Source organism: Hippoglossus hippoglossus, chromosome 13 (genome assembly GCF_009819705.1).
Source record: "Hippoglossus hippoglossus isolate fHipHip1 chromosome 13, fHipHip1.pri, whole genome shotgun sequence".
Lineage (NCBI taxonomy): Eukaryota > Metazoa > Chordata > Actinopteri > Pleuronectiformes > Pleuronectidae > Hippoglossus > Hippoglossus hippoglossus.
Window position 1 is genome coordinate 10850469 of NC_047163.1, and position 12559 is coordinate 10863027.

The 12559-nt window shown below is 41.7% G+C and overlaps 1 protein-coding gene across 3 annotated transcripts in view; it reads left to right on the plus strand.

Moving 5' to 3' along the window:
• Positions 1-12559, plus strand: part of map3k10 (mitogen-activated protein kinase kinase kinase 10) — a 33427-nt gene that overhangs the window by 11313 nt on the left and 9555 nt on the right. For all 3 annotated transcript variants that reach the window (XM_034603934.1, XM_034603935.1, XM_034603936.1), the window contains 2 exons: positions 11366-11546; positions 11688-11836. In XM_034603934.1, the coding sequence (XP_034459825.1) occupies positions 11366-11546; positions 11688-11836 (330 nt within the window). The remainder of the gene's footprint in view (positions 1-11365; positions 11547-11687; positions 11837-12559) is intronic.

Consider the following 12559-nt stretch of genomic DNA (forward strand, 5'->3'; position numbering starts at 1 on the left):
ATGTGCTCTATTTATAAATTATAAATACTTCTTTCACCACTTTACACGATTGCATGCAAACATGCTGCACACCAGTGGATTATATAAATGTGCCGTATTTGCATAAAAAGACAGACAGCTGGAACATCTTACAGCCTCCAGTCAGGCTGCGTCTTTCCTCAGCATTGCCTCAGCTCTTAAGTTAGAAGAGAGGTCGTCTGAAATTAAAGTCTACATAACTAGAGGGGGAAAAAACTTGTGGAGATCAACAGGAACAGATCTATAGGACTTATTTTTTCACTAATAAACGTTCTGCAGAAGGGCGAACACAGTGTCTCTATTTGTTTCTGACAGTAAGAAAAAGCACATGGGGGGGCAACGCTATACATTTCAGCAGACAAAGTGCTAAACACAGTCATAAACACGCTTCCATTGGAACCTCCTGGGCTGCTGTATGTGCAGTGGCTGTCAGAGGGTCATTGTTGTTTGCCAGCAGCCTGGCACGGAGAGTGGGCAGCCAGGCCAAGCAGAGAAGGCGCTGGGTGTCCCCCGAGCCAAAGGTCCTTCACCCACTTTCATGGTGGAGTCGAGCAGAGGACACTTGAGCCAGACAACAGACAGTACACTGCATGTTTGGAGCATGTTTGGAGTGTGTGAATACGAGAGTCAATCCCAGAACGTGATGTTTTATTCAATGTGGACATTCACCACTGGAGATATTTGACATATAAACATGTTTGTCGTTTAGTGCACATGAGTTGGTTCAGAGCCGACACCAGCCGAGGGTATGAATATTAGATGAGATAAAAACACATGGGACTGACAAAGACTGCTCAGGTTTATGATGCTTCAGTGTTTTATCAATCAGATCTTTTACAGCCACATGTCAGATTTTCACTCTAACTATAGACTGAGGAATATGTCTGTCTGTCCACCCGTCTGTCCACCCGTCGTTCTCTTCTTCAATAATGTAGACAATAGCTCTTCTGGTCGACTTCAAACTTGACAGTTGTTTTACTCAGAATTCAAGAAAATGGTCCGACTTTTTTATTTATTTAGAAAATATTAGTAAGGAAACTTCGGGCCAAGCAATCAGTCCTGATACAGACACATTTTCCACTAGTTCAGAGAGTGACCAGGTTTAAACGTTTAATGATTTTAAAACAATTTTGTGCTCCCTATTTTAAATGTCTCTTTATACAAATCAGAAAACAGTAATTGTTGCAATGACTGAATTTACAATGGTAAGTTAAATGATGATGATGATTATTTTGACGAAGAACCAAAACACACAAATATGTTTGTTTTCTCAAAACACAGCTTTTTCTTTTTACATACAGACGGATGGATGGATGGATGGATGGATGGATGTTATTTATTGAGCCTTCATTAGAGCATGATACTCAGCATCATAAATTTGATGAATGCTTTATGACAAAACTACACTTTTCTGCTCTTAGTTTTAAATTAATGACCTTTGTACATCAACAAATCAATAAATGTCATGAAATGACAAATAATAAAGCAAATTCTGACGCATTAAGACATGACACGATTTAACAAATAAAATATATTTAGTTATATATTATATCCTTATATTAATATAAGGATGAGTAATGTCCAAGGTCCCATGTGTGTTTTGTTCATTAATGTTTTGGTGTTACCTGGTGCTTGATCGTAGCTTTAAGTCGGCTACATCATATCATTTTGAAGGCAGAAATAACTGGGAGCAATGCCTAAAGACTAATATATTAAATAGATAAAAATAAAAGACTGGAAGAAGGAGTTGTTCTTCTTCTACTACTACACCAAAATCTAATTTGTCAACAACACACATTCTGATTGGTTAGATGTGTACATGTCGGAAGCGAAAAAATGCCCTGTGAAATTCTGCTGCTGATGTGAAAGCTTGCATTGACTGGATGCAGGTCTGAATAATAAATACGTGCAGATTCATTACAAGGAACAAACAAGTCTTGTGTGCAAAGACCTTTAATCCAGAAAAGTGCTGAATATCTGAAATTGTACGATTCAGAGTTGTGGTTCACATCAAAACAATTTTGGCTGTTTGCAATTTGTCAAACTAAAGGAGTCGTGACATTCCCACAGTGGAAGTACTGTACATTTTTCATCCCACCTACACACACACACACATACACACACACACACACACACACACTTATAGATACGCACTCCATGCCAAAAAGAGTGCAGAGAAAGCCGCTTCATTTAATACCAGCGTCTCTTCTGCCTGGTCACACGAATCTGGCAGCTGCGTTTGTGTGGAGACAAAGTGAATGGCTGCAGGGTGAAACTGTGCCACTGTGTGGCTCAGGATTAGAGCCGTGATGGCCTGTGGTTGTACAAGTCAAGCCAAGCCGGGGTATCCATGACATGGGGGCATACACACACTACAACCTCGGTATCAAAGTACGGAGGAGCGGCAAGAACCCTGGTGATTAAATACGAGTTTAATTGAGAGTTGTTTATGTGCTGAGATGCTCTGAATGCAGCTGATGTGTTCACTTTAAGTTTTATCTGTGGAGCAGATTCTCTACTCATACGTTTTTATGGTTTAGATCATAAAACAGAATGAAACTGGATGTTTTAATAGAGGAACATCAGTTCTGTCTTTTTACGCTGTAAATATGATATATTTGACATTTTTATACTGTATTTAAAGTAACTTTAGTGTGAATGAAGGAAGGAAGGAAGGAAGGAAGGAAGGAAGGAAGGAAGGAAATAAGGAAGGAAGGAAGTGAGTAAAAAAAGAAAGAAAAAGAGTGAAAGATAGAAAGGATGGATGGAAGGAAGAGAGTGAGAGACAAAGAACGAAAGGAGAGAAGGAAGGAAAGAAGGAATGAATGAATGAAGGGAGGCAGTGAAAGAACGAAAGAAAGAGAGAAAGGATGAAGAAAGAAAGAAAGAAAGAAAGAAAGAAGAGAGTGAAAGATCGGAAGGAAGTATGAGAGTGTGAGACAAAGAAAGAAAGAAAGAAAGATGGAGAGACCTATTGAAGACATCTGGTATTTGCTGCCAGGAAAATTAACAAAAGCTCTCCCTCCAGTCATTTCTCTTCACCTCTATCAACCTGAATCTTTTCATCCTCTCATTCATTATTTCCCTCTCTCTCATCGTTCTCGTGCCTCCTCTTCTCCGTGTTTCTTGTTTTTTCTTACCCTCTCACGCTCCCTCCCTTTTTTTGGCTGCGTCTTCCCAATATTTCATTTTCCTCCTCTGCCCTCGTTTCTGCCGCTCTCGTCTCTCTTGTCATCTCTCTCCCTCTCTTTCTTCCTCTTCATCTTCTGTCTCCCCTCCCCCACCTCTCATCCTCAGACTCCCCCCTCCTCATCCCACATTACATACACACAATCTCCTCACCTCTCAGTTACTCCCTGTTTTTTTTGTTTTTTTGACTCCCATCCACCCTCATGGTTTCTTCTTCCATTTCTTCTCCCCGGTGTGCTGTGATGGTAGCCAGGCTGGCGACAGCTGCAACAGCAGACAGTCAGGCAGTGGGCGCTGGCGGGAGGGTAAGAGGGGATGACAATGAGGGGGGAGAAAGAGGGGATGCAGGGATGATGAGGCCGTCATGAAGCAGTAGGGTTGGAGGGGGGTGTTACTTTTTGTTGGCAGAGGTTTTAATCTTTGAAGAAACAGAGACGAGTATGTCGAGGCCTGCGGGGTGAAGGAGGGAGGCGGGGACTGGCTGCTCAGCATCCCATGGGCCTGAATCTCATCTGTGTTGATGCACCATCGTCTGGCTGCCGTGTCAGTCACGCTGCTGTATTTATCTGTCACACTGACGGGCTCGGAGACAGACGACTGGAACCGGCACTGAGGTGCTGGTGTTGCACCTGAGCAACCAGCAGCTCTCCAGGAGCAGGGAGACGCTGTGGAGGAGCAGGGAGATGTTGGGGGGGGTGGCGTCAGGGGAGAGTCTGTCTGTGGTTTGTTGGAACGTTGGGCCTGATTCGCTGACTAGGCACCGTGGTAACAGCTGTTCCACCCTGCAGGCTACACCTGTTCCTGGATGAAGGGCAGGAGGCGGAGCAAAAAGAGACGATGGGGGAAAGAGAAGGAGAAGAACGGGCTACTGCTAAAAAGATGGAAAACAAAAATGAACCTTTCTGTAGTTGTAGAGATGAAACATTGTTAACATACACACAGACAAATCCTGCACTGTGAAACATGCAGGAATGTGGTGGAATCAACTAATATTTTCTTTTTAACTCAATGTAAATATACAAGTTTTGTTATTCCAAGTTTTAGTTTCTAGTTTAAAATTTTCAGTGGACTTCAGATCTTGAATGAATACATGACTTGAATTAACCAATTCATTTAATTTAGATTTTAAACAAACACATTTCCCAGCATGCATTGTATCACATACTCTTCTTTTAAGGAAACAGATATTATGTCTCTAATACAAGGTTTTAAGATATGCAAGTGTTTCTTTTAATAATGATAGAAACTACACTAACCATGATGCAGGTATTCTGAATACAGTGTCAGATCCTCTGTCTGACAGACATGAACAGAATAACTGTGGAGAACTGGGTCTGGACATGTTCCAGAGTTTGCCTTTCACATATGAATAACGCAGGAGATTATCTGGGTCAGATGCATTCAGGAAACTTTCTGGAACATTCAGGTGATGGGTGGCACCCATAGCGCATGCAGGTGGCAGGACATGACGTTTAAATTCCACTGTGGAAAATACAGTCCCTGCAACTTGTTTAAGAATTTCGGCGTCTGCCTTTACCACCAAAAGTATTTCCAAATTGACATCTTTGTCAGGTTCTTCTGTGTCTATGGCTCCTTCTTTCATCCTGAGATATTTTAATTTTTCCAGTTTCACGTCTGTCGCACGTCATCGACTTGCTCGCTGTGAATTTTCCAAATATTCTCCTTCTGTATTCTGTCATGGGCTCATTCTGACATTTTTTGGACATTTTGCCAGGGGACTGGCAGAACGAGTTCTGGAAAATTTCTAAAGCAAATGACTCAGACATTTGCCTTCTCACATACAGCCCCTGGAAAATGCATGTTTGAAAGCAGCTTCAGTGATGGACTTGATCTTTTCACTTGAATCAGGTATAAAGTTGGTGAACACATCTCACAAACTAGTCCTGACAGACCTTAGTCTGACCCCAGCAGACCCTCCCATGTTAATGAAGACATCACACACGTGGTTCCACAGTGGGAGCAGCACAACTCACCGTGACTGATTTTAACATGCTAAACTAAGAGAGCTTAAAAAGGATCCTCATGGGGGCATAGAGGTTTCTCTGCTCTGAGTCGCCTCCTCTTTCCCTGCATCTACGGCCTCTGCCTTTGTTGTCATCACAACAAGTTATAATGACACAGCAGATTGAACTGGTCTGTAACCATAATAACAGAAACAGTGAAAGTTACCCGGTGAAGCTTTGTGTTGTCCTCTGTGCTCATGGTAAGTAAGAATAGCTGGGGGGAATTAGGTCACGTACAGATGCTCTGTATTTGTGAAGGTCTGTATCTCTCAGCACAAGCACCAGAAAGTCATCACCAGCTTCTGACCCAGAATCAGGTTCTTCTGTTGTGGTTTACACCGTGTTCACAAACATGTGCAGTGCAGTTGACTTTTGATTTAAGGGCTGAGTCTGATTTAACCACAGTGTAAATGTTTCCTCATATAAACTAGATTTCAGTTTCTCATATTGATAAGAATGAAAGTCAAATGTTAGTATCAGCTGTTACAGTAACACTGCAGGAACTTCAGCAGGGTCACCACAGTTAACTAGTATTTATTATTATCAATTAAACTATATTTTAATGAATAAATGTGCTTTGCAATTATGACAACTGCTTTTAATCAGTTTTTTAAATTATTTTTATTGATGTAGTTTGTTTATGTTTTTCTATACTTTTCTTTTTCATCATATAATACCTATTGTCTGTTTAAAGTCACAATTATTGTGTTGTGAATATGACAATAATATGTCAAATATCACATTTTGAAATGAAAAGAAAGTAAAATAGTAAGAGAATTTACTTAACATACAATACTGATGACGTCTAGGTCATTATAAGCTGAAAAAGACTAAAATCAGCAAATGAAATCTTCATTTGTCCTGTCTGTAAAGTCAGAGGTTGAAGAGCAGAGGAAAGAAAACAGTCTGCAGCTCAGATCGCTGACAGGTTGAACCAGCTCCTGATCAGCTGATGGGAGCAGGTAGATCTGTCAGCTGACTGCTCAGGTGAGGCTCCCACAGCTGGTTACATGTTGTTTCAGCAGGTATCGTTGTTTACTTAAGGCAGAACAGAGATAACAGCTCTGTGGCTCCGAGGAGAGACACTGAAAACAATCGTACACAGTTTTTCTTTTATTTGGTCAGTCTACGTCTACTAGTTTTATGAAAACAACAGACTGTGGCTCAGTGTATTTTAAAGACTGATTAAAAAATAGGTAAAGATTAGAATTCATGGCATCAGAGTGAAACAGGAAATCTTCCGCTAGACTACATTTTAAGCATTTATTAGAGAAGGGGAAGCACAGAGATGCAACAAAAGTCAAACCTGTTTTTAACTCAAGTATCTATCTATCATTCCGGTTCGTTCTTTGTTTGTAATCACAATTGCAAAACAAAATACCAAACAGATTTCAATGAAACTTGGTGGAAGGATAAGAAAGAACCCATTAAATTATACCACGGTTTCAGACAGTTTTATATGTTTTCTTTCTTTATCATTTCCATCAATTTCCCAGGAAATAAGTCATAGATCTTGATGAAAAACTGATATCTGTGAGTGTGACATTTGGTCCAGCTTGACTGAATTTTAGCGCTCTTTCATTCTAGTTGTCAACAGGATTATTCAAAAATACTAAACTGATTGCCATGAAATGTTGGGGAGGGTTGGGTCACGACCCAAGGAAGAGCCCATTAAGTGTTTAAGTGGATCCACTTTATTGATCATGGAGAGAGTGGGCGTTAGCCCTGGCGGAGGTATGTACTCTCCGGTGTCCTCTTAGTTCCTGCTCTGTTTAAGTGGTGCTTACATTGCAGTCACCACCCAGCTCCACCTCAGACTTTATTGTTGTCATGTTGGACTATTGCTAATTGGTCATTAATTTATGTAAGTGCTGACGCAGCACTGTACGGTATGTTCTCTTGCCTCCCTGTTTCTGTGACAAACACGTGGCACTGCTAGTTTCTGGTGTCATATTCGATCAGGTATGTGGCTCAGACACAAATTCCTTCACTCTGAAGACCTCTGACTGAATTCCTCTGAGCTGACTGTAGGTTAATGTGTCACCAGGGTTTAATGCACTGTGGAGGATTAGTCAAGTTGAAGCCTCTCTTGCCCGTTCACTTGTTTATCAGTGTTTGAACAGTGACTCTGGGGTCAGGGTCCAGGGATGTAGGAATGAACAGCGGGAGGTTAAAGGTTAAACCCACACTGGCTCACATGAGGCCCAGGAACTGCTGCTGGACTGATTTCTTTGGCTGTGTCTGAAATCACACACTCATTTACTAACCCCTACTTTACCATATAGAGTCTTCTCATCCGTGCCGGTAATTACATCATTGTCGCAGGTTTATGATGTACAACAACAACAATGTCGGCCGGAGGAAAATCCCACAATAAATTTTGTATTATTATTTGACACTTAGTATTAAAAGTTTTAGGTAAAAAAACATGTCTTTAAATGTAGAAATAAATAGTTTTGCCTCAGTTTGTGCTGTGAAGCTCTGCTCTGCTCGTATTTACATTTGTACGGCTCTTCCTGCTTCTCTCCGTCACAGGCGTCTAATCAACAGCAAGGGTGTTTTTTTACTACGTATTAACTAACTGGTGATATAGTTGTTTCGTTGTAAAATTTGATAGTATAATTTGAATACAATTTTTATTTTATGCAAGCATTTATGGTCACCAGACTTGATAGCTTTGGTGATCCCGAAGTTTTTCATCCAGCCCCCCATGGGATTAAGATTTCAATTTTTCCAAAACGTGCAAAGCAAATGAAACATTTAATAAGGTCTCGTCTGTACTTTGTATTTATTGCTTATGAGTAAATATTAAACATGTCAAACATTATAGCTGTTTAACATTAATATGTTGGGATTATAACCGAGAGAGAGAGAGAAGTTGCAGCAGTTAGCACTGTCTCCTCAGAGAAGTCTGGGTTTGAATGGCTGGAGTTAAACGTTCTCCCTGTGGCTGTGTGGGTTTTAGTCCATAGACATGCAGATTGGTTTAATTGGAGACTCTAAATTGCTTGGTGTCAGCCCAGTGTCTGCTGGGATGAGCTCCAGCCCTCTGCGATCCTCAAAGAATAAGTGCTACAGATAAATAGATTTTTGACCACAGATTTGATCCATCTTGCGTCGCTTTGAGCATCACAGCCTCACAGAGCTGCTTCTGTGGCTGTAAACATGTTAATCCATCAGTTTACATTCATTTTGCTGCTCTCTGGGTAATAACATCTCTGGTTATTGATCACGTGACGTCTCTGATATGTTGTTGTGTGTGGACATTGTGGGCTCGTGGCAGGACAGACACACACTCGTATGGTTCCGGCACAAATTCAAACTGGAACGGAGACATTTCACTTGATCACTAATCCAACTCTCACAGTATGTTTATGATAATGAAGCTGTGTGATTAATGAATCGCACTTCCTGTCCTGTGAGTAATGTTTCCCATGAAGCCTGTTGCTATGGGAGACTTGCTGTAGTAACCAGGGAGTGTTTCTCTTTCATAAAGACTCTATTTTCAGATAACATTTGAAACAGCTCTGCCACTGCACTGTGTAAAAGCCACTTTATCCTTTAGGACAGTTCCCCCCCTTCACTGTGATGAAATATGCTGTGATGCGTCCCACACCCTCGTGGGCGTTGTTTGTGTTTCGCCGCAGTGCAAGTTTCTGTGCTGCCAGCTGAACGCAAACATCTTGATTTTCGTGTTTGACATATGGCTGAAAGGCTGACGGCTGTGATCAACCTGTGGCAGGAAGGAGGAACACGTGCAGGTGGTGTTAAGAAGCAACACGGAGATGTTCCTCAAGGTGTGAGAGTAAAACCGTGATGTTATAATTGCATCGGGAAGAGAGGGAGCAGGTGGAAACGCGGCTTCGCTCTCGGGTGGAGTTTGTGTAAACGCAGCTCCATCCTCCATTCAGTTTCCGTTTTGCCTCGCTGCTCTGTCATCAGCCTCTCAAACAAAAACAGACCTGGGAAGGTTTGACTGTGAGGAGGACAACACGCCCGTCTGAGCATGCAAACACATCCACATCCCTCGCTAAGTCTACCTGCCTCCATCTTCTTAGACACGCACACTTACACAGCCCTGAGGAGACAGATGTCACTCACACTATCAGAATAGAAACGTAGGTTGGACGATGGCGGCGGCTTATTATCACTGTCAGCAGCCCGCACTTATTCCTTGTCTGCAGACGAGACATGCAGCACACGACCTAAACATAGAGGTGGAATGTATGTTACTGTCCTCAAGTACCATTCATTAAGAGAGTCCTTCACTTTAACATTCCCTTTTCATGCCTCTTTATTCTTCTACCTCATTATATTCCACAGTAGAATACACTTAGTACATTCACTAGACACATCGGGCTGAACGGCTCCGCAGTAGAGGTTCAGGCTGTAAGCAGCGAATCATTTCCTTGTTGATGAATCCACTATTTTCTCTATTAATCAATCAAAGTAGTTAAAATTAAATTAGTTAAACTGGACACATAAGTAAACAAAATATTATCAACTCTGAAGGGGACTTTCTTTAAATGACATTTTAAATGTATTACCTTTACTTGTAATAGATTACTTTTATGGTATGGTATTGGTACTTTTACTTAAGAAAAGTTACTTATGTAGTGTAACTTCTTCCTGACTTTATCTTCTTCATCACTGAAACTGCTGCTGGTGAGTTTGTGGATGGAGCAGAGCACAGAGAGGCACACCTTCGTCACATGAACGTGTGTGTGTGTGTGTGTGTGTGTGTGTGTGTGTGTGTGTGTGTGTGTGTGTGTGTGTGTGTGTGTGTGTGTGTGTGTGTGTGTGTGTGTGTGTGTGTAAACATACACTGCTGTGTGTGCAGCCTCTCTCCACCACTCTTTGCATACGCTTGTAGATAAGAGAGAGAGAGAGGGAGAGAGAGAGAGGGAGAGAGAGAGAGAGATAGAGAGAGAGAGAGAGACATCAGCCCCAACCTGGCTCCCAGTGTGAGCTGTGTACACTATAAATATTTCCATAGCCAGCTCTCACACGGAAATGAAGGAGGAAGTCGTACATGGAAGAGAGAGAGAGAGAGGGATGGAGGGAGGGATGAAGGAGGTGAAAGTGTAACATTAAAGTAAACACTGAAGTGACTGTCGCTGTATGTAAATGATTTTATTTTCGACTCACATTGTTCAGACTGTTGTCCAGAGGAGACGCAGTAGTTTCACCTCACAGCAGAAACCTGACTCACTGGTCTGACCACACCTGTACAGTAAACATCGCTGTTATTCAACCTCTTCACTGTTTACATGTTGTTTCTTTTAATGGGAATTTTCTTCTCTGACACAGTTGTAATTGTTGAAACTGGATTTCATGGTTTTGCTCCAAGAAAGCTTGTAAAACATTATCAACATACGATGATTAGAAGTTAAGTATTGAATTCAATGTGAGTTGTTTTTAGTGTGGAAAAAAGATACATTAGTAGAAAATACATTGTTTTAGTGAAGTTTTGCTCATATACTAAACCATCCTATTCATTATACTTGTACACAGGTTCCCATATAATAGTACAGACCTGGTGGGTCACACAGCCAATATTTTCTATTGATTTTTTTTACTACGGAGAGTCGTACTCACTGCGTTCATGATGCGCCATTTTTCAAAAGGTCAAAGGTTACACAGCTTGCTCGATGCTTTTGTATTTCTAAGCACATCATGTTGTTTTTTTTGGGTGAGTCCCACTTGGCCTGAAAAAGCTTCTTGGGGAGACACTGGTATTTGGGCTGCAGTTAACAAGTGTTTTCATTATGGACAGGTTCATGGATAATGTCGATTATCTTCTCAAAACAGTGAATATTTTTTTTTTCACACAAATGTCAAAAATCAATGATATTCAATTCACTATCATAAAGTAATCACATTTGTGAAATCAGATCCAGTAAATGTTTGGTAATTTAGTTCACAACAAGATTAATTGCCTCTTACTTTATGGATCTTTCTTTGTGTTCTGTGTATATATTTCGTCTCTCGAGTGTGACGTCTCTTTCCACACATTTCAAAGACGAAGAGTAAGGAAGAGTATTTGTATTTCTGTGTTTTCCTTTCTGAAAGGAACTGTTTACAAGGTCATATTTTAACTGTTCTTTATTCTTCCTTCTCCTCCTCTTCCTCAGTCCTCATTCTGGAGCCAGTGGCGCGGGATGACCTGTACGGGAAGACCCTGAAGATCACAGACTTCGGTCTGGCCAGAGAGTGGCACCAGACTACCAAGATGAGTGCGGCAGGGACGTACGCCTGGATGGCGCCCGAGGTCATCAAGCTCTCCCTCTTCTCCAAGAGCAGCGACGTGTGGAGGTACAGCGCTCGAGTCCGTGTGTCACCTTGTTCCCCCGATCTACACAGTGACAGACTTCCTTCCAGATTGTCAGAGGAGAATCCTGTGACGGAGAGTGAATGAGTTTGAGATTCATTTCCCCACTCTGCCTCCTCTCTTAGTTTTGGCGTGTTACTCTGGGAGCTGCTGACCGGCGAGGTTCCGTACCGGGAGATAGACGCACTGGCCGTAGCTTACGGTGTCGCCATGAACAAGCTAACGCTTCCAGTCCCCTCGACCTGCCCTGAACCTTTTGCTCAGCTGCTGGCAGGTAAGCAGGCGCCCACCCGAACACCATGAGAGATTATTTAATCCAAGAATATCAAGTCCATACTTTGGTTACTGTGGAAACTGTGATGTGATTTTGTCTTTTCTATAAACTTTCAGAATCTGTATTTGAATTTGTTGGATGTTACTTCAGTCGTCAAAAATGACTTTAAACACTGAAGATATTCAGTTCACTTACACTCACAGATGAAGAGATTAGAGTTGGGTGGTCAAAGGTCAAAGGTCAAGGTCACAGTGGCCTCAAAAATCATGTTTTTTTCCTCTTGAACATGATATCTCGAGTCTTGTCTTCAGGACATTTTGACCAGGTGTCACTTGGACTAAAAAATGTACCGATTAGATTTGGTAAAAAATGTATGTTAGTGAAACTGCGGCTGGCGGAGGCCTACAATCCCAGGGTGGTGATTCTAGTTCAAGGTCACAGTGGCTAAGAGTTGAAACGGATGAAGATTCATGAAGTTGCTTTTTATACATCCTTGTGCTGGATTTTTCCTTTTCACCTTGCAAATGATCCCGGCAGCGTTAACAGTGGTGGAGGCTCTTCTTTCACAGTTGGGGTCATCTCTGTTTAAACACACACCGGCCTTATAACCACATTCCCCAACTGTGCTTATTCCTAACTACTTCTTTATGAGAACGGTTAATCTGCACATTAGGTTTTACGTCTAATTAAAGCGAGGGAGTTGTGTCCTCTTTTCCTCCTCAC